At 49.6% G+C, this 25,424-nt stretch overlaps 2 protein-coding genes across 3 annotated transcripts in view; both read left to right on the forward strand.

The window, feature by feature from the left end:
• Positions 1-2,275, forward strand: part of ATP9B (ATPase phospholipid transporting 9B (putative)) — a 155,875-nt gene extending 153,600 nt beyond the window's left edge. For both annotated transcript variants that reach the window (XM_054284784.1, XM_054284786.1), the window contains one exon: positions 146-2,275. In XM_054284784.1, the coding sequence (XP_054140759.1) occupies positions 146-282 (137 nt within the window). In that variant the 3' untranslated portion in view covers positions 283-2,275. The remainder of the gene's footprint in view (positions 1-145) is intronic.
• An 18,464-nt stretch (positions 2,276-20,739) lies between these two features.
• Positions 20,740-25,424, forward strand: part of NFATC1 (nuclear factor of activated T cells 1) — a 110,087-nt gene continuing 105,402 nt past the window's right edge. Inside the window, exon 1 of the mRNA XM_054284833.1 lies at positions 20,740-20,872. Coding sequence (XP_054140808.1) covers positions 20,740-20,872 — 133 coding nt within the window. The remainder of the gene's footprint in view (positions 20,873-25,424) is intronic.

Genomic DNA, 25,424 nt, shown 5'->3' on the forward strand with positions numbered 1-25,424 from the left:
TTATGTTGCTTTATTGCCCTTTTTTTAAGAATTGGACAATAGCATAAGCAAACAATTAAGAGACTTTCATTGACTTTGCACTGTGGAAGTTCCAGTTTCCATGTTAGTGGCTCCCATTACTTATTTTCCCTTTTTTTTTCTGCAGATGTTGCCTTTATCACAACTGTGACCTTCCTGTGGAAAGTGTCAGCAATCACTGTTGTAAGCTGTCTTCCACTTTACATTCTCAAGTACTTGAAGCGCAAGTTCTCTCCTCCAAGTTACTCCAAGCTTACCTCGTAAAAGTGATTATATTCCCTATGGTTTTTCACTCACACCAGTCTGCAGATTGCATATTCACTGTGCTTTATTGTCTATGGATTCATGTTGGACTAAAGAAACTTCAAAAAAAATCAAAATTCAAAAGGGATAATGTGAATAGAGCACAAAAAGAGGAGGAAACATCTGAGAGATACAATAACACAGAAGTACACTAACAGCTATCAGAGATAAACTAAATTTTCTTTGTGTTGATTTTCTTTTTTTCTTTCAGTTGTTATGATTATAAAATAAAACCAAATTATCTTTGATTTGACAATGATTCTGAATGGTTTCATTGCTACTGTGAAGGATCTTTTGCTACTATAAAGGATTTTTTCCAACTATGTTTATCTTCTACAAGTTAAATTGAAACTTTTGTTATTTATTACATAAATTTCCATCTCTAATTATTGTATGACTTCCTAATTCAAGCCCTTTCTTTTAATGTTTATATATGGAAAAGTTTATTCATCCATACTTACTCTAACAAACCTAATACCTGTAAATGCCTGTGTCTGTATTAGCAGCTATTATTCCTCATCAGACATTGATTAATATGCACTATTTGAATTATGTACTGATGTCTGCATAGCACAGTATTATTTTAGGAGCTGTTGTCCTATTCTGTACTCTCCATTTCTGGCACCAGTAAATTACAGATGTGTGATGTTGACAGCAGTTCTTTAAATGCACATTACAGCCAGGTTGCACAAAAGCTGTTTAAAAATTAAATTATAAATTCTGTACATAATTCCACAGCACTTATTGATCTGTACAGATATCAAAACATGGCTGCTCAGTAAATATGTTTTAAAGTTCTTATTCATTTTGTATTTGTAAAACTGCAAATAGTGTCAAAGTACATTTCTATATACGAGAAGTCCAGTAAACCTTGTATTAGCTAATATGTCTAAATTGCCTTGTAATCTGTTTACTTAGGTTACTCAGGTAAAAGAAAATAAGAGGAACACATGAACATCATGGTAGGAAAATCTCTCATCTTCCAAGTTGTAAATGTTATGTTTTTACAACTTAGTTTGGGTGCAAACTTGCCAAAAAAAAAATCAAAATATTTTTGCTTGTAAGCTGTCAGAGTTGAGTGTCTTGGCTGAGTTATGACACTTTATCACACTGAAGATTTGTTCCAGAAACTCAAATACTCTGATGCAATCTGAAGGGTCCAAATCTTGCGCACTGTACTGGCAAGTAGGATAAATTACTTTTCTATTGTGATACAACTTTGCTTTCTCACGAAGTACATATAATGAATTTGGCATAGTCTATTAATCAGAGGAAAGGAACAACATAACTATTCATACTTTCTTTATTAAATATTTACATGTCTGTTTTTGAAACCCAGTTAATATGGATGTCATTTTTATGTTTGACTGTATGCCTTTACAACATAATTCCTTGTTTAGTCTCTTTTCCCTTATGCCATTATTACTTTGGATGAGTAATATTTAAGTGATAATTATAACTACTTCCTGGGAGAGCAGAGGAAATGGCTACAGAGCTATTTGGATTCCACCCCATTCCATTAATTTCTGTTTTCAAAGTTTTTCTAACTAGCTGTTTATCTGCTTTTTTAATTTTCATTCCTCATTATAAAAGCAATAAAGCCTAATTTCTACCAAATATTAGTGGTATACGTATTAAATAAACTACTGAGGTAGTTTCCTTTAATTACTCATCATCACAGACTAGTTTGCCCCGTCCCTCTGTGAACTCGATTCTGTAAATCCCCACAAGATGTCACTGTTCTTGCATATTAGCAGGAGCCTTTCTGCATTCCGTGTGGTTTTGCCAAGATGCTCCTGATTTACGTTTTTAGCTTAGTTCTGTGGTATTTTTGTTACTGATTCGCTTTAGTTTTTTCTTTTCCCCAATAAGTGGTGATTACTTTCAAACAAATAAGAAAGTCACTGTGTGCAGTTCTGAAATGATGATGGCGTTTTCTTCAGACCTTTTTGTCTTACACAATGTGGGCTCACAACCATATGCATAAGATTTGGGAGAAAAGCACAAGAGTTGGTTGTCTTTCATCTATACATCACATCTGTAAAAACAGGCAGAAAATGGGGGGAAAAAGCCCAGAAATAGAACTAACAGCATGAAAGTGATAGTGTTACTGCAGTACATCTGTATGAGACACAATTGTACCCACGGGTAAAGAACTGCTCAGTTAGAACCTAAGTGTAGCTATATTAACTGCCAGCATTAAAACCCTTAAGGGTAGTGTGATAGCAAATGTATGGTTCTGTACACAGCTGTAAGCCTTTCAAAAGGGGAGTCACTTCTCTAAAGTGCCTGCTTCCTTAGTATTTCCAATAAACAGCAAAGGTCCAGTTTCAGCTCACACTTTGTTTTAAGGCTTGTGGAAGCCTGACTCAAGTCACTTACCTTGCTTTTGAGGTTCAGCTTACATAAACAGATTTAGGCCTTGGCTCTGCAAGTTACACCCAGAAGGACATTAGATTTTCTTGGTATTAAATAAATGTTTACTTTTGAGAGCTCCTATGTCAGATATGTATTTCTGAAATGGTAATCACGTCTCTCTGAAAACATATTTGGAAAACAATTTCAGAACGGGGACAGAATGGAGGAAGGAGCAAGGTGTGACCAGGAAGTACATCTTCACCAAAGTAACTTACATAACAATACATGGACCATGTTTAATAAACACATGAGCTGAACACCTAGACTTCCAATGTAGTTTGATGGAAGAAGAGAGGGAAAGGAGAGATCTTGCAAAAAAGGAGAGTATTTGTAATTATATTGGGTTTTTCTGATGCTATTCCAAAATCCTATGTTCATGTAACTGCTGGAAAACATTTTACTACCTAAGATATTAGTTTGCAAATGGAAGATAAATTAAATCCTTGTATCCTTAACATTAAATCTGTAGCACTCGTCCATGAGTGCGAGTGTTTACACCAATGTTTTTATGTTCAAACTGAGCTTGCTGACTCATGCAATCAGAATTCAGCTGTGTAGTATCTCCTGTTTTCTTCCTAAACCTTCAAAGTGGTCGTCAAAAATGTGCCATTGCTTTTATATATATGCTGGAAGTGTTTGTTATCTTGATGAGCAGCTTCCACTGGAGCAAGCCTTTATTACAAGTGTCCTACCCTCCATCTGCAAGAGTGTGAGCTGAAGCTTTTCTTCAGTCTCCATTTAAAGTGTGTCTGAAAGAGGGAGCTTTGCAATTGGGAACCTTTTTGGACTGGACAGCATTTCTGTAGGTATTTAAGCAAGAATTTTGATAGCCTATTATGCAGTCAAACAGTTAGGCTGTTCGTCATGAGGCTCAGACAGACAAAGCTTCTGTAGGTGAAGAGGAGGTGATTTCCCCACATATTGCTCTTGCAGGGCTCACTGGAGGGTTCCTTCATCACTGGAGGCTGGGGCTGTTGGAGCCTGATCCACCTGGGGTTGCATATTGACCTCATCCCTGCTGGTGAGCGAGGCCTGGCTCACTGTGCAAACAACAGTATGGACTTCCTCGAGGCTTTGGAGGTGGGCTCTTAACAGAGATACCCCTTTGCCTGCTTCCACAGAGCTGCATATTCCTGAGCTTTATACTGGCAAAATAATATGAAAGAGGCTTGCATCTGTTTCACACTTGCATCCTTTCACATGCTCAGAGCTATTAATGTGGCTCCAAAACTCCTGCAGGGCAAAGGAATTAATTGCAGATTATGTGGGCTCTGGATGGACAGGTCTCCTTAAAAAATGACAGCCACAGAAGGAGATTAAGCTGTCCTGCTCTTGCCACTGATGCAGAAACTGTTCTTGTAGGTCCTGCTTACACTGATACCCATTTCAATTTTACCTTCCATGGAGTTTCTCCTTATTTTTGCTGGCCAGAAAAGAAAAAAAAAATTGGGTCAGCAGTCTCTTATAATACTTAATTGAATAACCTCTCTGTATCTAGGCTGTTATTATTATAACTCAATTGAAAGTTGAAGGCAATCAAAAAAGCCCTTCAATATGTTAGCCCCCTGTTGGGAGGGAAATCAGTACAGTGAACAAAGATAACACGGATCGAACATTGTATGTAAATAAACAGGAGGCACAATGTCTTTAACACTGTGTTAAAAAGCGTAGGAATTTCTTTTGTAAACAAAACACACTTAAAGCGAGATACTTCCCAATAAGTATTAACTACCCAACAGATGCCCTCAGCAGGGTTCACAGCTGTTATTGCAAGTGGGAATTTGCTCAGCCAATTGCCAACAAAATCCCCCTCAAACAGGCAATTGCACTGAAAGACCTATTCACTACTTCATCGACCAAAACCATAGTTTTGATCAAAATATTTTACAGCAGAGGTGGTGAAAACTGGCTGCCATCAACAGAATAATGAGAGTGCATTCTGCAGTGGAGTTGACAAATTCTGCTTTATTCTTCCATCCCTGACCAGGTTTTAGCAGAGGTTTCTGCAGCTGAGGTTTCTCCTGATCATAGCCTCCTCCTCTCCTCTAGCATGCTTTCAAAGTGAGATGGTAATCAGCAATATTAAACTTCTAAATTGCTCAAAAAAAGCAGGCTTGAGTAATTTTGGCTTTGGAATTTAGCCTTTATGCATTACTGAGCTATGAAAAGATCATCATCTGCTCTAAGGAGATGCTGTGTACTATAGCTGTGATGCATGATAGGTATTTATGTGCCTGGCTTTATTCTTCTGGCAGTAAACTATCTTTATTCCCTGTGCTTTTGACAAAAATGCTAAGAATAAAAAGAGCTTTGGTTATAATCATGTAGCTTTAAGCAAGCAATACACAAAATAGACCATTGTAATTCTTATTTGTAGAGCTGCTTTCCATTGTTTCTCTATAATATACACATCTAGTTTTTTCCATGGGCCCTCTGTGTTTTGCTCTAAGTTCTAACCATGCATTTGATTTTGCAAAGTAAACACACGTTGTGTGGAAGCAAATTATAGATAACTACTTCAAAAGTCTGTTGAAAATGAATTCCTGACTGGAAGGCTGGGGGATGTTAATGGATGAGCAGACCTGTAAGGGGTAAGTGTATGTACATATGTTTTGTATTTATTGCAATTATCTATTGCCTATTTGAAGGAGAGATCTGGGAATTCTCAGTCAAGATGCTCCCCTGGGGAAAAGCTCTATGCTGCATGTGCTCGGTAGAGGAAGATGAGCTGTTGTTTCCCCTGTGTGTAATTGCTGGTTGCTGCCTCCTCTTGCTATTGAATTCCAAATTCATCTGCAGGAACACAGCTACACAGGCACTTCCTCCCACAGCTTCTGCTTCCCAGAGCACCTTCTCCCTTCATTAGGGTACTGACTCTTCCATGACAGTCACTTGAAAACGTCTGTTGGTTATCTTGATCCCAGCTGAATGGGGTTTATCCCAGCTCTAGAAGGTAATTTTCTGTGTGAGTGCCATGAGCAAGACAGGTGACACAGATGTGGTCTAGTACATACTTACACTTATCCAAATGCAACTAAAGCAATTGTAGACAATCTGTGATAGAAAATAAATAAATGCAACAAACCTGAGCACATACAATTTTATCGAATTCTAGGAAGGAGGTGAAGGGAAACAAAAGCTAATGACTTTGAAACTTTTACCCTGTGACTGTAGTAGTTTTGCCTTGCTTATAGTTGCCTTTCCATTTCTTGCATAATCATCTTCACATGAGAAAATGGTAAAATATTTCAAGTTACTAAATTATTAACCTGATTTTTTAAAAACAACCTAGCTGGAGGCCTTCACATTACCTTCCTACCTGTGCATGGCTAGTTTTAATTCTGGTAGGTCCTTTTACATCATTTTTGGTATTATAATACATGGAAGGTTGAAAGTTGAAAGCAACATATGAGGATATCCATACATTTGCTCGAAAATTGGATGTTATAGTGAAGGATGCCAATATTGAAAATGTAAGAAAATGTTTTAATTTATAATTATTGTATGATTCTATGAAATAAGAGGTGGATGGAAGAAGTCTGCTGCTGACAGCAACTTAGGTTTTAGATGCCCTTAACTTGTGCAGACTTCAGAGAAAAAAAAAAACAAACAAGAAACCCACATAGCAAATCTTATTTGAAAAAAAAGAAAAAAAATTTTAAGAAATTAAGCCTTTTAAGATGACTGTGAGACTCAGACCTGAATGTCTGGAACTACTGAGAGAAATCATGTTTTTAACAACCCATCTTGGCAACAGCTGCCTGAAAGAAACTATTCCAGTCAAAATCCCTTGCATTTCTGCCTAGCTTGGGTATCAGTCTGGCCCTGCTTGCATTAGAAGAGGTTTGATTTCTCCTGACCAGGAATGACCAGGATGGGCTGTCACACTGCACTTGCATTGTCATGTCACCCTGATAAGGGCAACCACAGCAAGGTCCCTCTGTGCTTTGGTTCAGCTGTGCCCACTGGAATGTTGGGACACGGGTGGAAGAAGTCCCCAGCCTGAGCAGTTCTGCAGCTGCTGAAACAATTGACTTCTGTGTAAACTGGTTTGTAGTGCTGGAAGGGAAGCAGGGAGGAGAAAAATAAGCTCTCTTTGTATAACCTGAAGCAGATTTGGGGGGAGTGGGAAAAGCCAAGCTGCAGTCACATAACCATGCTGCCAGCTTGCCATCTGTCCAAAAGCAATTACTTGGAGATGGCAGGTGAGGAGGGAGAGCAAGGTTATAGCTCAGCTGTAACGCAAAGCCAGCCACAGTCACTGATCTGGTACGTGGCAGCAAAGGAGTCTTTCTTCTTGACGTGCAGGTAACTCACTCTGCCAGCTCAGACGTATCATCACTGTGAGTGATGGAGTTCACTGCTGGAGAAGCAGGGAAAGGCTTCTTACAGCAAAGCCTGCCCTGGAGGCAGCTACCTCAGGCCATGGCACCAGAGATGTCCAAAAGTGCACAACTTTACATGTTCTGGTCAGACACTGGAAATGCCTTTGGAGGTAGAAGGCTGAGGAAGAAAATGGTGGAAACTTCATTTTGCCTGAGGCCCGAGAAAAACAAACCCTCACCCCTACCCCTGTGCTACGCTGGTCAGTGCAATGGAACCTCCAGACTGTGCCCTGCTGCAGGATCCGTGCAGCCCTTTGCAGCTTCCACCTCCCAGCCCTCTGGGGAAAAATCTGAAGGCTGCTTGCAGCTATCTTGCAGGAGCCCTGAGCCAAGTCCGGGGGGCTGTCTGTCTGGCCCTGTGCCACCCAGTGCTGGGTGGGCAGGCACAGCCAGCCCCTCAGCACAGCGTGCTGCTTGGGCCTTCCACTCTTGATAGGAAGTCACTTGGCATCACCCTGGGACATCAGGAGATCTCCCTCGGTCTTCCTGCAAACCATTTTGGTTTTTGTGTTTTGATAATTTGATTGGGCATGTCTTTGCCCTAGCTATTCATCAGCACCTTCCATTCCTGCTTGTGGTGTTCTCCTCTGAGTAGCCTGGGTGCCTGGGCCTCTGAAATTGCAGCCTGCTGATCTTGCAGCTGTTGACTCAAGCACAGACACATCTGCATGTGGGTCAGGGCTGGTGACTACACTCAAGACTTCATTTATTTGTGTTGTATTTATTTTTAAAGATGGGACACAAATTCCATGAGAGAGACTCATTTGGTGATCATGTGAAGAGAATGACCAGGCAGCTGCATGTGGCTGAGCTGCTTTCTGGCAAGCTGAATTCAGTATATGCCAGTATATACTGGCAGTAAGGGAGGAATTTTGGAAGGAAGACACCAGATAGAGCCCTCCAGCAACTCAAGGAAAACATTAAAAACAAAGGCTTCTCTATAGTCTTTCTTTTACCTGCCAGTCCTGTTTGAGTCGCAGACATCTCACAGCTCTTCTTCTTTGTGTCCCTCCTGTCTTGGTTTGATACTTTTCCCAGGCATAAAAAATGTGGGAACTTTATCTTTTCTTAAGAGAGAAAAAATGGGAGCTGCTTGCAAGTCTGAAATACAGCAGTAAATCAGTTTTATGTTACACAAATATCAATGAGAATATCAAAACCTGAGGCAGTAACTAAGAATTTGAGATGTGAGGAGAGTCAAGGGGAAAGCTAATAATTTCCATTGTTTTGCCCATGCAACAATTTCTATTCTCAGTCTATTCCACCAGAAGTGACTGGTGATTTTAAATGATACTATTTTTAAGATGTTTGTTTTGTAAGTAGGAACCTGGTTCCCAAAAAAAAAAAAAACAAAACAAAAAAAAAACCCAAAAACTAAATATTCACTGTACAAGCCTTCAGTCTCTTGATTAATCTTAAGCTGGGCAACCAAAATGATCAGCAGGAAGGGAATAAAGCATAGTACATGAGCAGCAAATAGATAATGGTCTTGGTGTCACATTACAGAGCTGAGAAGGATGCTGTAGATAATGATATAGAGAAAAAGACACTCTTTACTCATTAAGAGACTGACAAGGGAAGAAGTATTGCTGCCATAGAATGTACTGAAGTGAGAAAATACAACGAGTAATAGTGAGAGTGAGGTGATAGGGCTAGGATTATTCTGTAAGGAGAAAGGTCCTAGGAAGTCCCTGACATGACTTGGCAGGAAAGAAATATTACCTTTTTCTTGGAAGGAGGCAGAATTTTCATCAAGGTGGTAAATCTATTGATTTAAAATCTCTGACATGGTGGGGGGGCTCAACAATGTCGTTTACACATGGCATGAAGGAAGGACTTCTTCACTTTTAACCTGAGATTGATCATCCTTCTTGTTTGAGGCACATCACCTTAGGGACCGCTTCACTTGGATTCAGAATTTTTTACATGAAAATAAAGTGTGAATTTTTGCTATATTCAGACATAGTCACTCTAGAAGTTACCTGGTTAACTTTGGTGTAATTCCATACCCATCACTCAATTTTCTTCTCATCCTCCAGATTACTGCAATCTAAACACACCTGCAGGGGCTCCTGTCCTGCTCACAGCTCTGCCTCGGTGCCGTGTCCGGGCAGGTTTGAGCCGGTGCCCTGCTGCTCTGCCCCTTGCCTTGCCCAGAGCTCCCGGAGATGAGCTCTTTGATGTAGCGGTGTTCCAGCCCGCCAACTGCTCCAACTCCTGCTCCTTCCATCCATGGAAAGCACGGCCAGCACTGTCAGAAGTGATTAGTGTGGAACTTAAGCGATAGAACTGAGGCTTCTTAGCGCAGCGCAACGACCGAAAGAGCTGCACACTCATTCCAGGGAGCCGGCGCTGGGGAGAGAATGTCTGTGCAAGCTCTCCATGCCAAGCCAGTTTCACAGCCACCAGCCCCTTTCACCCAGTGGGAAGCAGTACCTGCATCGTTTCCTCTGCCATTCAGCATCCCTGCTTTCCAAAGGTGGGCTCGGTTCCAGTATGAATGATTGATTTTTTTAAATTTATTTTTTTTAGTAGATAATCGTCAACATCAATAAACACAGGAGGGTTTGCTTTAGTTTATTTCCAAGGCAAGTTTCTTGCGAAACTTTCTGGTGTTTTTATAAAAGCCAGAAGAGGGCGATGCAAGCCAACAAATAAGTAAAATTCCACATTCATGGTCGTCACAACCAAGGAAGAAAGATCCTTCTTTCTCGGCACACGGTGCTCGTTTTCTAAAACTGTCTCCACAGTACGGGGTGGGGGGGGGGGGGGGGGGGGAGGGGTGGGGGGAAGTTTCCTGATCGGTAAAAATTTTAAATTTTTTAATCCTTAAATTTTTCAGATAAGCCAAAAAATCCATTATGTAAAGGGTTTCTTTCCACTTCAGTCACTACTGAACACCATCACCACAAATGCTGCCACTGAGGATGCTGTCTCAGTGACAGGCTAATTTATTTACCAATGGGGGTGTTGAAAGGTGAAGATATTTCTGCCAGCAATCCATCCAGGCTAGCTTCAAACCAAAGTCTTGGGTATTCAGAGCCCTCGCCCTCTGAGGCAAGCTTCTGTTTTTTATTGAACTTTTAATTGGGTGAAGGGAGGAGAAAAAGCCCTTAACACCCCACAAAGGGTGGTGTCTGGATGGTGGAGGCAGCTGGGTCAGGACAGACTTTGTGTCAGGGCCCTCATTAACCACTTTTTGTCAGATTTGCTGACCACTAGTGCCAAGCATCAGAAGCAACATGATCCCATGCTCCTAGCAGGACATGGATCCTAGCAGGACATGCTCCTAGCAGGACAGGATGTTTCATCCCAGCAAGACATTCCCCTCCTCACCGCTTCTGAATCAACAAACTCCACAGGGCTGCTCTGCCAGACTCAGTGCTGTGGTGTGGTCTCTGAACTGAACCAGCACTCTGGTAGCCCTTGCCCTGCCTTCTCCTGCTTCACTTCAGACCTTCACAACAACATTCCTGAAAGACTCTCATCACTAAAATGTGAGCCCATGCTTTGGCCCCTCCACAGTTATCCCAAACAGATAACTCTCCCTGCCTTTGCCCTTCTCTGATCTGCCACTGATACCAACCTAAAATGCTGCTCATCCAAGCCGATCCCAGGACGTAAGAAGTCTTGCACTGGACTTTGTACCCAGGCAGTGGATATCCTTCAAACACCTCTGCCAGACTAAGTTTTTCCCTGAGGTCACCAAATCTAGCTAGCCATGAACTCTGAACAGAGGGGATGCTCCTGCGTGTGTATGTGCCCATGCATGCACAGTTTCTGAGGTCTCAGTGACAGGAGCTCTCAGGTCTGTGCATTGAGGGGGCTCTGCAGCCCAGCGACCAGTGAGGGAGCTGTCTGTGGGAAGGAGGAGGGCTATGGTGGATGAGAATAGACTTTCTTTGTCCTGCTAGGGGTTGCTGGCCGCTTCTGTGAAATTGGTCTGCAGCCACTTCTTGGAGTGCAGCCAGAGAAACTTGGAGCCAAATCCCAGACTTACAGACCTGACAGCTTTGACTCATGTAACTTGAGAAACACCACGAGGCTTGCATTGTGGCACAGCTCTTATGGACTGCTCCGGGCATCAATGCTGAGCAGCAAGCAGGGAGCAGCCCTTGAGCAGTAAACACGAGTGGCTTCCACCTCAAAGACTCACGTCTGGTGACAGATTCCTCAGCTGAAGTCCCAAAGGCAATTTCTGTGAAACAAGTCCGTGAAACAATCCCTTGAAACAATTTCAGCTCCAGTCTTTAGTCTATCTTTTCACACCTGCCTTCCCCAGAATCAGCCTGGTGGATAGACCCAGCTCTGGGAGGACTCTGCCATTGCTCTGCCTCCTAGCTTAACAAAGGCTTTCCTGTCTGCACAGCTCTGTCCATGCAGTTCCCTCTTGTACCACGTGCACAACTGTGGGCAGTCTCCTTCTCATACACCAGAGTTAAGAGGTTTCTTTAATTTCATGGTTTACTCAGTGTGCTAAAAAAGCAATCTGAAATTTAATTGGACTCTGAGAAGGAAGATCGCAATGAAAGTCTTGGAAGCAAAGGCAAAGAGATTAATTTGTACCATCTTCATGGTTTTCTGTAACTGTTCCAGGCCTGCATTTGATGTATCTGCATTAACTCGATGTGGAAGAGTCTGTTGATGAGACCTGAGGCACAGTGCAGATACAGAGCCTGGTGTTGGGAGCTTGTGGCGTTTCGTAACACCCGTGGTTTCACTGTTGCACCAGAGCACCATTTAGAGCAGAAGAATCATGAGGTGCTTTTTGGCATTTTCCTCAGCAGCGAGGAAAAGGATTCTCTGGCTTTGCAGAGGGGAGAGTCTCATATTTGGACTGCTGGGGCTGTGTTCATCCTGAAAAACTTTTCCATGGCTTTTGGAAGGTCCTGCTCTACAGCGCATGCCAAGCAACTGCAATGCCTTAACACATTTAATTTTAAGAGATTCAACTGAGGGATCTCAGAAGTTTAACCTTGCTAATGTTTGCAAATGTGTCTTCTTCTAGCGTCTAGTGAATTTGCACTCTCACATACAGCAACAGATGCAAAAGAAGAGATGGGGCTCTTCCTGGGACTTTTTGGTTCTGCATACTCATTTAGAAATCAATTGAATGCATTTTAATTGCCTATTTTTCTCCTTGGTTTTCTCTTTACAGCTACACACAGCAAAAAATAATAAGGTAGAGTCTAGCCAGGCAGACTGCTAATGAGGAGGCTTGACTCAAGAAGATTTTAATTTTCAGCATTTGCTCTTCAAGATGATAGCTACTTCAGCATGCAGGGATGTCACAAAACAGGAATGCTTCTAATAGAACAAAGGCTTTGAGCTTGTACATCATTTCCGTACACAAACAACCAAACCTTTCCTTGACCAAACTACAGGAGTCTGGCAATTCCTTTTGCTTGCTGGCCCCCTCAGTCAAACCACCCCAGTAAAGAAAACTCTAATTGTGCATGGACTGAGGTGTGAAAAGAATGAGGGAGACACAATGCAAGCTGTGAAAACGATGTATGTTAAAAGCCCAATTTCTTGCTAGGCTTTCAAGATCCCTCTGGCAAAGAGAAGCTTCTGTCTCTGCCAACCTGACTGACGCGCTTCTCAGAAATTCCCCATCCATGGGGCATTTCTGTGAAAAACCAGAATTAGCTGAGGTCTGTGGCATCCCTGGACAGCCAGAGCAGGCAGGATAGCACAAAGTCATGCTGGGTTTTGGGATCAAAGTCACCCTACCACCAAGGTGCCCCTGATTCCCTGGTCGCTCAGTCATGACCTTGGCACCACTAAATGCTGTGTCTGAACCTTGCCATTGCTGCTGAAGTAGTACATTGCAGTTGGGGACATCTGTGTCACCAACCCCGTTATAACCCCTCAATAGCATACAGTTCTTATAATTTCATCTTTTAGGTTGAAAAGCTCCAAGTTTCATCCCTGTCCAAGCCAAGACCCCTGTCTTTGGAAAGGCTGGGCTGCTCAAAGGGGGGTGAAAATAAGAGCAGAGGAGAGTATATTTCTTCACACCATTGGACTGTAATTCATTATTAGTTTACAGCAAATGTAAAGGATGCTTCTCAATAGGGCACAGCTACAAGTGAGGGAATAAAACCTTGGCACCACATTTCATAACCTGGAAAATATTTAATTTCTCCCTAAATACCTCTCATCCGCTAAGTTACCCTATCATGCTGCAAGTAGAAGGGAAAAGGGGAGCAGGGACTGGTGTATGCAAGCATCTGGCACAAAGGGCCATAGTCAAAATTGCTGCTAGAGTAGTCCAAATCCTATTCATAAAGTTTGTGAAGGTGAGCCCAGAAAAGTTTAAAGCAATGATTTTGTGTTTGCTATAGTTTAACAAGGTTACTGACTCTGCCTCAGAAAATGAGGTCAGTAAAATGTATACAAGTATTGGAGTATCAATATTAGGAGGATAAACTTGGGTTAGGGAAGAGAGAAGTGCAATAAATAGCTCTGTGCACCAGAAGAGAGCTTACAGGGCAGATCTCCTGGGGCTCGGAGCCGGGACTTGCTCTGTTTAAGAGTTTTGCACAAATGAGCCCGAGGCTGGCGTGATGTGCCGGTGTCCAGATGCGGATGACATCATGATAGGAGGGGAGGCTGCTGATAAATTTCAGGAACGCACTAGACTACAGGAGGATTTGGAGACACTGGGGGGAACAGACTAATACAAAGGAATTCAATATTACACAATGGAAGGTTATTCATTTAGGGAGAACCAATAGCACATTTAAATGCAGGTTTAATGAACTAGAGCAGGAGGAAACTAATGAAGGCAAAGACTGCTGGTGCTGAGAAGCAGTAGGAATAGCAGCAGTCTGACAAGTAAATAATAGTGCAGCTGAGATATTGGAAAAGAGGGCTCATGCTGCTGCCAGGGAATCCAGGACTTCACATCAGGTCATTCATTCCATGTGGCAGTGAGGGTGCTCCCAGCAGTGAACTTGAAGCATGAAAGAGGCTGGTCCCCAGTTATAGAGAGGAAGGCTACAAAGGGCCCCTCACTGCTGGCTCTGCTCTGTGCACAGGGACATGGAGCCTTGGATCTAAAACAAGATGCTTCCATATGCATGGAAGTGAAGGTGGCTAAGTACATGTTTGGACTCACAGGGCATTTGGTCGTGACCACAGCTCAGGACATGCTGCCATTGGAGTAAATCAGCTCAGTCTAGGTCTCCTCTGGCTGTGAAGGGAAATGCACTCAGGGACCAAGCACTGGCAGAGGGTAGAGTATGAGAAGAAATTACAGAGCCTGTCACTAAAAGCACAATTTCCAGGAGCTGTAGAGCTTATGGGCTAGGCAAGAGGGAAGGAGTCCCTTCTGCACTGGAAGGGCATGTGCAGCCTTTCCTGACTCCTGACCATCCAAACTCAACCACTGGCTCCTGGACTGATGAGTGAAGCAGCACTTCTGCACATGCAGACACCCCAGGCTTTGTGTCCATCTTGCTGGGTCACTGCTTCCATTAAGCCTCCAGCAGCAATTCTGCTCCTTCAGAAGAAACACGGACATCTGGGGAAAAAAATGCTTTGCACTGCCTGAAAATGAAGGTGTGATCCTGTGCCTCAGAGGATGGATGAGGTGAAAGCCGCCATCCCCACAGTGTGCAGGAACTGATCCCTACCACAGGTCCCAGTCTGCCACAGACATCGTAAATCTGATGGAGAGGGGAGAGGGATCTGCTCTGCTGCCAGCTTTAGTCCCTGTGTACCCAATGAGCCTTTCCCTCATTAAGTACTTCTGAATGAGGCAAAAAATGTGTTACACCCCCGGTACCAGCAACTAGGGAATTCTGAAACTTTAAATATTTCCAGAGCTAAAATATGATGCCTGGTACAAAACCTTGTCACTTTTTCTTTGCAAGTCTGGCAATACTGCACAAGCACAACTAGAGAATTAGATATGCTCTTATTTTTTAACCACCCTGCATTGTACATTCCATCAGCAGGGTCCAGGAAGAAATGCAGAGCATTGGTATTTTCATTGTTGATGGTTGTTTTGCCATGTGAAGAGAGTTCCTGAATGGCCACCCCAGGGTCATGCAACAGAGATGGAATTCAGCCAACTGCTGGCACCCACCTGATCTGGGACAGCTGCGGGGAGGATGCTGCACACTGACCCCAGCCAGCAGCAAGGGTTCTGCCCTGTACCTGCCCACAATCTGGGTTTCTGCAAGGGGCAAACTCAAAAGGAAACAAAGGGGCACTCATGCAGCACGTATCATTATGAAATGATTTCTCTGAACTAATGTGTCAGTTTAATTCAGTCACAGCTTTCTGTATATGGGTCTGGTGCGGCTGTCTGATGTCTATCTTGATTTTAAAAAGTCGGTGTCTGAACAGATGACTGTAGCTCCAAAAAGGTTTAAGGTCCTTTGCCTGCAGTCACTGGCTGCATTCCTAAACTGTCGTTTAAAAAGAGTCCACTAAATCAAAAGCCAGGTAAATCAACAGAGCACTCAACATCGTAATGAGACCGGTTATAAGGTAAATTACAACATTATTCAAGCACACAAAATTCCTCCTCTGGCATTTGTCCTGCTAAGTGCAATGCACCTTAAAAGTGGTGAAATGATTTCTGGCAGCCTGTGAAAGAGCCTGTGTCAGGGGGATGGGAGGCTGAGTCCAGCCTCTGCCTTTGCACCAGCTTCCAGCTCTGGGCAGCAGCCGGCCACTGCTCAGGTGTGCTCCCTGCCTTGTTTGAAAGGTTTATAGATGGGTTTTCAAAATGGTGCTGTACCAGCCATAAACACTGGCCATGTGCTGCCTCTGTTTCCAGCAAATCTTGTTATAATTTTCAAAGCAGGAGACTAGAAAGACTTTAATTAGGTCCTTGGTTAGGGAGGCTTGAGACTTATAAATATTTTGTTACAATGAATGAAATACTGAACAGATGCTGATGCTTTTGAAGCTGCCAAGACCCAAAAGATGGGCATGCAGACCCTAAGGAGATGGCCACTATTATGAATGTTAGATACAAAAGGCTGTAAGGATACAAGGGCAAGAAGCCCACAACAGGACAAAAATTCCATGCAGAGCACGGGTGGCTTTTTCTGATACATATTTTCATATTTTGGATTATGGGATTCTGCGCACTTATTGTAAGAAAATGTTTGATATTGGCAAACACTCGAAAGAGGGGTTCCCCCCTCCCCCATCCCGCTTTCAAAACACTTCTGTGTAGACAAAGCTGAAAGTTTTCATTTTACAGGACATGGCCTGAAGAAAAAAATTGCCCCAAGTCTTGCAAGCAGCTCAGGGTGCCAGTCAGGCACAGCCTGTTGTGCAGTGCTACTGACCTAAACCCTCTGGTGGGGCGAGAACGAAGGAGTTTTGGTTGAATTAGAGGCTCCCAGATAAGTACTGTGGCTACTGTGTGCAAAGGTTCATGCAAACCATCCCTCCCAGACTGCTGAGGCCCTACAATAAGGAGAGGAAAGAAATATGGAGGAGGAAAGGCACAGACTCACACAACTTCACATTATATGAAACTAATCCAGTGAACACAAATCAGACTCTGGTGATTAAAACATCCTGTATAAATACTCTGGAGTATTTTTTTTAAGGATAACACTACATTCAAGAGCTGAGAACAGGGGACAGATTTAGTGCTTTGCTTGCAAAGATGAGCAGAAGGGGTAAATTGTAGTCAAAAAGTGCCCACTGAAGCCTGCATCGTTTGGCTCCTTCCTGGAGAAAAGGAGTGGTGTTTGTGGCAGGGAGGAAGCAAGTGTCAGATGGCCAAGCTGCACAGGGAATGCCAGCACGGCTCTGGGACCCAGCAGTGAGGGGCTCAGCCCAGCAATCACCAGCGGTGGGAAGTACTGCGATTCTGGGCACTGCTCTGCACATCTGGGAGAGGAGAGAGAAGGGAGGCTCCTTTTCTACTTCCACCCTCCCTCCTTCTGTAATGCACCGATTTTTTTTCTTCTTCTGATTTCTCCAGGACACTGATTGCTGTCAGGGCAGTGGAAAATGGGTGGGAACCCAAAAAGGCTGGGTCCCAAGGCTGCGGCTCTGTGGCCTGCTCGGTCCCCCTTCTTACCAAACTCTTATCCCAGTCCAGCTGCTTTCCCTTGGGACAGCTGCAGTACACCAAGTGCACTGTCCCCCACAAGCACCACCTTGACGTGCAGTCACACAGACGAGTCTCTCAGCCTGACCCAGGCCACACAAGCCACTGCGTGCTGTCTCAGCCACGGAGGAAAGAAAGGTAGAGCAGGGCAGTTGATTAACCCAATTACTGGTTAAGTCCAGCAAGCATTTTGTTTTCAAGCACAGCTGCCTCTGTGGAGGGGAAGGGAAGCAGCAGCTCACCCCGTCCTTGCAGTGGGACATGCAGATGGAGAGGGACTGCCCAGGGAGCCCACACAACTCCGTGGCAGATGTGGATGGTAAAAAGAGAGGGCCCAGCAGATGTATTCCTGTGGAAAGCCAGAGAAAGCTGGCTGCATGGCAGTGACAGGGGGGAGACACGTCCTGGCACAGCACTGGTGCCAAGGGAGGATTTCTAGCTGGGATGCATGCCTGAACAGCCCTGTGTGGAGCAGAGCCTGCTGAGGTCCCACCAGCTCTGCTGGGATTTACCCATGAGGGATTAGGACTGGTCAGTGAGGGACTAGATTTGGACAGCGGGAGCCTTATGTCTGGTCTTAGTGCCTGAACTGGCATGCAGTGATACCCACAAAGGGAAGAGAAGGGTGATGGGGAGGGAGGCAGCAGTAGCAGACACATCTCCCGGTTGTCCCACATGTGGGCTGTGATGGTCAGCATGTCATGCGGGGGCCCAGGGAGCTGCTTAGAATGAAGCTAGATGAGAAGACCTGCTTCTTGCATCTTTCCTGGGAGGCGAAGAAGCTCTACATAATCATCAGCCCTGTCTCAAAAGCCACGGGGGAGGCTGATACTGGTCCCTGCTAACCCAGCACCAGAGGTCACTAAAAAGTACTCCGAATACTTTCGTAACTTTTTTTCCCCTCATTTTTTAAGCTTGTGTTTACTTCTGTTGAAAGAAGACGTCCTAAAGATCAAAATAATGAAGGCCAACGGTGGCCGAAGCCCTTACAGGCAGGATTTAGGGAGGAGATGTAGGGAAGCAAAGCAAAGAGGGCCAGCCGGTGTGCGTGCCTCAGGACCAGAGTCCTGTGGCAGCACAGGACGAGAGACCTGGCATGGGGGATGCGGCTTTTAGAAGCGCCGGGGTGCGTTTGCTACAATGATCCACTGAAACAACAGCCGTCTAAAAATAAGGTTGTTTTCTGTACTAAGCTCCTTTTAACTTCGTTAGTCATCACCGAGTCCCAAAATAAGCTCCGTGTAACAGTCTCTCCTAGTAGCGGCTGTAAACAAACTCGGGGAGGCGGGAAGGAGGCGCAGGGCCGAGGGAAGCGGAGGCGGGGCGGCCCCGGGGCGGCCCCGCGGGGCTGCGGGGGCGGCGGGGCCGGGAGCGGCGGCGGGGCCGGGGCAGGAGTCGGGGGGCGGCAGCGGGGCCCGCGCTGCGCCGCCGCTGCCGGCTGCCCGCGCCGGCTGGCGGGGCCTTGGAGCGGCGCCACGGTGGTCCGGGCAACGGCATTAAACAGGAGGAAACAGACGGGGGATTCCGTCATTTCGGCGGGGAGCGGGGCGGGGGGGCGGGGGACGGCAGGAAAGGAGAGTCCCGCCGAGAGCAGCGCGGCTCTCGCCCGCCCCCGCCCCAGCCTCCCGGGAAGCAGCCGGGATCTTCCCCCCTCCTCCCCCCGCGCCGGGCAGCCCCGGCAGCCACCCCAGTGGGCGCGGGCCCGGGCACCGCGGGCCCCCGAGCGCCGCCCCGTCGGGGGCACGGGAGAGGCGCCCTCAGCACCGCCCCGCTCCCGCCCCGCCCCGCGGCGCCCCCTGGCGGCGCCCCCTGGCGGCGCCCCCTGGCGGCGCCCCCTGGCGGCGCCCCCTGGCGGCGCCCCCTGGCGGCGCCCCCTGGCGGCGTTCCGCGTGCGCCACGTCCGGGTGGCGCGCGCCGCGTGCCTGAGGGGAGGCTGGGAAAGGCCGCCGGGGGCTGAGGGCTTCTCCCCTCTGTTCTCCCGTTCGCTTTTCCTTGAAAGAAAAGCATCGCCCTCTTGGTTCAGGTTTTGGGGTTTCCCCACCCGACGGAACCGCGAGGTCCGTGGAGGGTGCTGCGCTCCTCGCCGGGCGCGCTCCTTCCTGAGCACCGTCTTCCGCCGCTCTTCGGTGGAGGAGCCCGCCCCGAAGAACCAGCCGCGGGCTCCCGTTCCCCAGAAGCAGACAAGATTTCTTTTATACTGGGTTTATTTCCAACTACACATGGGTGTCAGGGACTAGATTTATGATTTTTTTTTTTCTTCACGCACCAGATATATGCTCAAAACCACCCCAACTGGCCCGCACGTCCCATTCCAAAAGTTTGATTCCTTCCTGCCAGCTGTGGGGGCAGAGGGAGGCCGGAGAGGGAGCGGGGGATGAGGGGGAGCAGGGCTGGGAGCGGGTGCGGCGCGGCCCCTCTCAGCAGCTCCCGTCCAGGAGGCTCCCGCCTCGGCCGGGGTATCACGGCCGCGTCGGGGGCCGGGACGGGGCATCCCGGAGATGGGAGGTGGGAGGAGGAGTCGCAGTGGGATGGAAATCTCTTCTTCTCCCTGCTACGAAGTGATGAGACACAACTGTGTTGCCGAGATATTTACAGAATAATAATAAATAATAATAATAAATCTGGAGCGACTGAAACCGAGTCCGCGGGTCTGTTAGTAATTTAGCAGAATGGGATTTTCCTTTCTCTCGCCTGCCAGTTGATGCTCTTTTCCAAATTTCCACAGCGGGGGAAGCCTGCGATTTTTTTACATAATGATTTCAGCATGCGAGGCTGCCTCGCCTTTTTTTTCTTTTTTTTTTTTTTTCCTTTCCCCTCTCCCTGCCTGCCTCTTTCGCTCCCCGGTCTACCTTCTTTCCCCATCTTCACTTTGCGACCCCGGCGCGCCGCCCGTTTCCCGCAGGAGGGCACCCGGCTCCCGCAGGCTGAGGGGACCCCGCGGGCGGTGGCGGCGGGGCCGGGGCTTGGCGGGCGCCGTGCCCCGTGGAGGGCCGGGCGGCCGGGGCCCGTCGGTGCCCGCCGGTGCCCGCCTCCCGCTGGCCGCCCGCCGGCAGCAGGGCCGGGGCCCGGCTGACATCACGGGGCCGGGGCGGGGAGAGGGGCCGGGAGGGGAAGGGAGGTGGGGGGGGGGGGGGGGGGTGTTTTCCAGCTTTAAAAAGGCGGCGCCGGGCAGCGCAGCCCTGCGTCAGAGCGAGACTTCCCCGCTCCGCACACTCACTGCCCCCGTCCCCTGGCTGCAGCTCTCCGCGGGCGGCAGCGCCCGCCGCCCCGTCCCGCCGCCTCAGCGCGGGCAGTGCCTCCGAAGTCCCCACGCACACCCGCCCTCCTCTCCATGCCCCGTCCCCGGGGGGGCGGCGGCGGCGAGCTCCTGTGCCTCCGCGGGCGCGGCTACCACGCCGGGGGCGGCGCGGTCCCGGTCACCGGGTCGTGAAGGCGGGCGGGGGGGCGCGGGACAGGCGGGACAGGCGACGAGGGGCCGGCAGTGGCCCAGGGCGCGGCGCCGGGCTCCGCCGCCCCGCCGGGTGGATGCCAAGCGCTGCCCCGCCGGCCGCCGCCGCGCCGCCGTCGCGGGACCCATCCAGCGGGAGAGAGAGGCCGGCGGCGGCCCCGCAGGACGGCGCCCGCCCGCTCGGCAGCACCATGAAGGCGGCGGAGGAAGGTAACGGGCGGCGCTGCGGGGGGCGGAGGGCGGGCGGGCGGGCGACGGTGTCCCCCGGTGTTTCCCCGCGGCGGCCCGGAGGCTCGCCGGCGGCCGCTTGCCAATAGGTGTCTCTTTCGCCTCTCGCAGGGCGCCGCCGCAGCCGCGCCGCTCCTCCCGGCCGCTTTCCGCCGGTCCTGGGCCCGGGCCCGCTGCCGGACGGGCTACGAGGGCGCCGGGGATCCTGTCAGGGGCGCACGCTCGGGGATTCCCTCCCCATCTCGGGGTTTGATTTGGGGGGGTCAGTATACAGCCCATCGTTGCAGGCAGTCACGTTCCCGGGAAAAGCAAGGAGTCCCGGGCAGTGCCAGGCGCCGTACCGGCGCTCCTGGCACACCGAGACAGGCGGGCACGCCGCGGCCGCGCTGCGGGGCTCCGCCGCCCCGTTTACCCCGCGCCCCCGGCGGGCGGGCGCGCTGCCGCCGCCGTCCCGGCTCCGGGGGAGCGCTTGCCCTTCTATCCCAGCTCTGAATCACAGCTTCTTTCTCTGCTCCTGCTGCGAAAAGTGCCCTGAAAGCACAGTGGCAAAGTTTCTAGAGGGACAGATGGTGGGAGCAGAGCTCGGGACGCGCGCAGCTCCTCCCGGCTGAACTTGGCTCCTGCCATGGGTAGCGTCTGGCTGACCTCGCCCTCCCCTCTTGCCAATCGAGACACTGTTCTCCCCCCGGAGCATCGCTGTCCACCTACCGCCGAAAATTTCGGACCTTGCCGCTGCTTACGGCTCTTTTCGGCCCCGGCAGCGGGACCTCGCAGGCATCCCCGCCGGGCATCGCCTCCGCGCCGCGGCAGGTGTGGGGCAGATCCCTGACGGCTCCCTGCTCCCCTCCCGGCTCTCCCCGGCTCACAAGTTTCCTCCCTATCCAGCGGTGCTGCCGCTTTGCAGCGGCTGCTGCTGGGGCCCGGGCAGGGCGCAGCGAGCTCGCACGTCCCGGGCAGAGAAAGTTGTGAAGAGGCGAAGTGGGAGGGTTGTCCATGTCTGCCTCGTTCTTTCTGCAGCGTGGGACACCGGGACTCCATTCCCCGGGTTTGTCCCCGGAAAGCTGGAAGGGAGCTCAAGACCCATTTCTCTCTCTTACTCTTTTTTTTTTTTTCTTTTTCTTTTTTTTTTTTTTTTTTTGGTTATTTTAATATTTATTTTTACACAGCTGTTTTCACCCTTGGGGTTCATTGCAGTTGACAAGATTCTGCCAGGGCGAAATCTACAAGCGCGGCTCTGACTGTGGCTCTGCTTGCGAAGAGGAGAGCCTTTTGGGATGGAAGTTAATTATACTGTATTTAATAGAAGTGGCTGGCGTGCCAGTCGCACACTCAGACATCCGTGGGCTGCACGCACGGCTCTTCCAATGCCCTGGGCTCCAAGCACACTGAATACACCGTTTGTAAAAATTACATCCAGAGGCAGCTGACATAAAAAGCCTTCTGCAGCCTCTTGTAAAGGATGAGGCCTTATTTCTGTGGCATTTCTGATGCCTATGTTAAAATGTGCCAACCCTCGTTAATAGTTCTCTTCCCCAACGGTGTGGTGTATTTTGTAAGAGACTAAGAAAATGAGTCCAGCCAGAAAGAGTGACCCAATCCAGGAAACACGTAGGGGAGCCCTGCACGTCAGGATTGCTGCCTGCAAATTAAGGTGCCATTTGATTGCCAAACTACAACAATCAAAGAAAATACTTTATTTCTTGTTTAGTCTGGGAAGAAATGTGCAAAGAGTCCCAGTGGGACGACCTCGTTTTTGTCTTTGGGTGGTAGCGAGGTGTGGTGTCCTTTACCTTTGAAAATGCCGGCGTTTATGCCAGGTTTAATGCCACTGACAAGTTACATTTCACTTCAGGCTGGGGGGCTGCAGCTGAAGCAGACCATCTGATGCATCCCTTGTTGAACCTACTTTGTGGAGTTGGAACAAGTCCAATTAACTCCAAGGAGAGGCTGGGTGGGCAGCGGCTGAGCTGGTAGATCGGTCCGTGGGTGTGCAAGGGTGGCTGGTGACACGGAAATGGCCTTTTCAGGGCGCACTGCCTCCCCATAGCTCGTTTCTCTCTCCTCAGTTCAATGACACTGTTTCGAACTGGACTGTTAGCTGGAGGGCCACTGTTAATCTGTCCGCACATGTGGTGTCGCTTCGTTTCTAACCTTTTCATGGCACATCTTTCCTCTTTCTCCTCACGGGAAGGGTGCCAATTGAAATATTTCATTGACAGCACTAATACTAATGGCACTGACAAATCAAGCCGTCTGTAAATAGTGTGGGACAATTCACCAGTCTTGCAGGTACCTCATGGGGGAGAGACGAAGGATCGAGGGCAGCAGGTACTTGGGAGCTTCTCCTCTCCTCCCTGCCAGGGCACTCCAGGAGATGGGCGTCTGGAGCAGAGCAGTGTCAGGGAGGGTTGACACTGGTGGAACCGGGGTCCTGGCGGCTGTCCCGCCTGTAGGCCCTGGGCAGAGAGGGGGACGGGAGGCACATCCGTACCCGCTGCCGGGGCAAAGGCTGAGGGGCGTGCACGGGGGAAGCGGGCCGCTCCTCCCTGCGGCGCGGCCTGAGCCGGCGTCCCGGGGCGACCACGGTCGGGGCAGGCGCAGGGGGAGCGGTTCCCCGGCTGCCAAGGCCTTCAGCACGCTCGGGTGGGTCAGCCCCGGCATTTCGGCACTCACGGCCCCTTAGGGGCGAAGCCCAGCTCGGCTCCTGCCAGAGCCCAGCCTGCAAGGAGGCTCGTCCCGGCGAGGAGGGGGAAAAGAATAATGGGCTCAGATGGAAAAAAAATGTGTTTTCCTGGCACTTTAGAACGGAGATTTCGGTCGCAAGCCTGGAAAATGGTATTCCCTCAGTTTATAAGAGAATACTATTTCCAAAACTGCTTTAAAAAACTGTTCCTTTTGAAACCCGGCCTGAAGCTTCGGCAACTGAGGAGCCGAGCCGAGCTGCTGGGGCGGACGCTCCTTTGCCTGGCGGGGATCTTTAGAAGGACCCGGTGTAACATGACAGGAAAGCACCTCGAAACATAAAGAAAGTCTTAATTTACTTTTCCCCTAATTTGTATCCCGTACGAGCGGGAAGAGAGACAGGCCGGGCAGAGTCCTGTCAGCACAGCCACCGGAGCCCTTTGCAGGCGCCCTCCCGGTGTGTGGCGGCGGCCCGGAGAGGACCTTTCCCTCTCCGGCGCACGGAGGTGGCCGGCAGCATTCCGAGTCCCGCTTTATTGCGCTTTTTATAGCAGCTGGCACTAGTGGGTGCTGCGACTAAGTGAAATTAATAATAAATAAATGAAAGCGGAGCCTCTTGGCTCACGGACGCGGCGTGGTGGGCATCCACGGAAGAAACTTTATCAGTCGTCAGCGAAGAGGGGACACGCCGGTGTCCCCCTTGAGTGGGCTGAGCAGCCCTCCGTCTCCACTTCCCTCCCGCTGAAGCGCGACAGGAGCCGCTCCGGCCCCCCGCCGTTACCGCCGGTCGGGAGCAGGTGAACTCCCGCTCCCTGCCCACCCTCGGGCTCCCCATCCCGCCCACGGCGAGGCCTCGGCGGTCTGGGTCTCCCCCGGTGCCCCGGTGGGGAGAGGGCTCCCCGCGGAGCACGGGCTGCGCTGCAGGGGCAGAGCCCCGGCGGGAGGGTGCGGGGGGGCCGGGCACCGCGGTTGTTTGCATCGACCCGGAAACATCAACAGCGCGCGGGAGGGCGGATCGGAGGCGGCGGCGGCAGCGAGACAGGCCGCCCGTCGGGGCCGAGATCACGTTACCGAGCGCAGCCGTCCCACGCCGTGCCGGGGCTCCGCGGAGCCCGGCCCGCCGGCAGCAGGTGTCCGGGCGCGACGGGGCGGGCCGCGGCTGCGCCACCACCGCTGCCAGGGTGCCGGAGCGTGGCGGGGGTCGCGGCAGGAGCCATGACGGGCGTGGAGGCCGAGCAGGAGTTTGACTTCGATTTCCTCTTCGAGTTCAAGCACAGCGATGAGGGTGGAGGTGGGTCGCGGCAGGGCGGCCGGGGTACCTCCAGGGGTGCTGGCGGCGGGATGCTGCGGGGAGCCCTCCTTGCGCTGCCCCGTTCGGGAGCGGAAAAGGCTACCTCCCTTCGCGGGGTGGGGGAGCCGGCAATCCCGCGCGGACAGGTCTGCCCGGCCCCGGGCGGCGCTCGTCGCCTCAGCCGCGCCGGGAAGCGGCGAGCGGGATAGAGTCCTGACCGAGCGGCAGGCGCTCCTCTGGCGGGTCCGTGGCAGCAGCCGAACGAGGTGCAGAGGGAGACGACCCAGGGGGGCCGCCGGTGCAGAGTTTTTAGAAGTTTGGAGTTGTTTGAAATGTCCGGACCCCCTCGCTGACCGCTCGCACGGCTTGCTCGGCTGGCTTTGGGTCTTGCCCGTGACAGAGATGGCCTGGTTGAGAACTCACTTGAGCCCCCTTTCCCCATCCCCCCGTGAGCCGGAGTTAGGCTCAGGGTTTAGCTTGAAGGTCATCCGCAAATAAAAATAACGGGCGTGAATTTGTCACGCGTCACAACTGTTTCCAACTCTGGTGTCTCGGTCCGGC

This window comes from Melozone crissalis, unplaced genomic scaffold (assembly GCF_028551555.1).
Source record: "Melozone crissalis strain CALT ecotype California unplaced genomic scaffold, PUWL_Pcris_2 ptg000042l_1, whole genome shotgun sequence".
Classification (NCBI taxonomy): domain Eukaryota; kingdom Metazoa; phylum Chordata; class Aves; order Passeriformes; family Passerellidae; genus Melozone; species Melozone crissalis.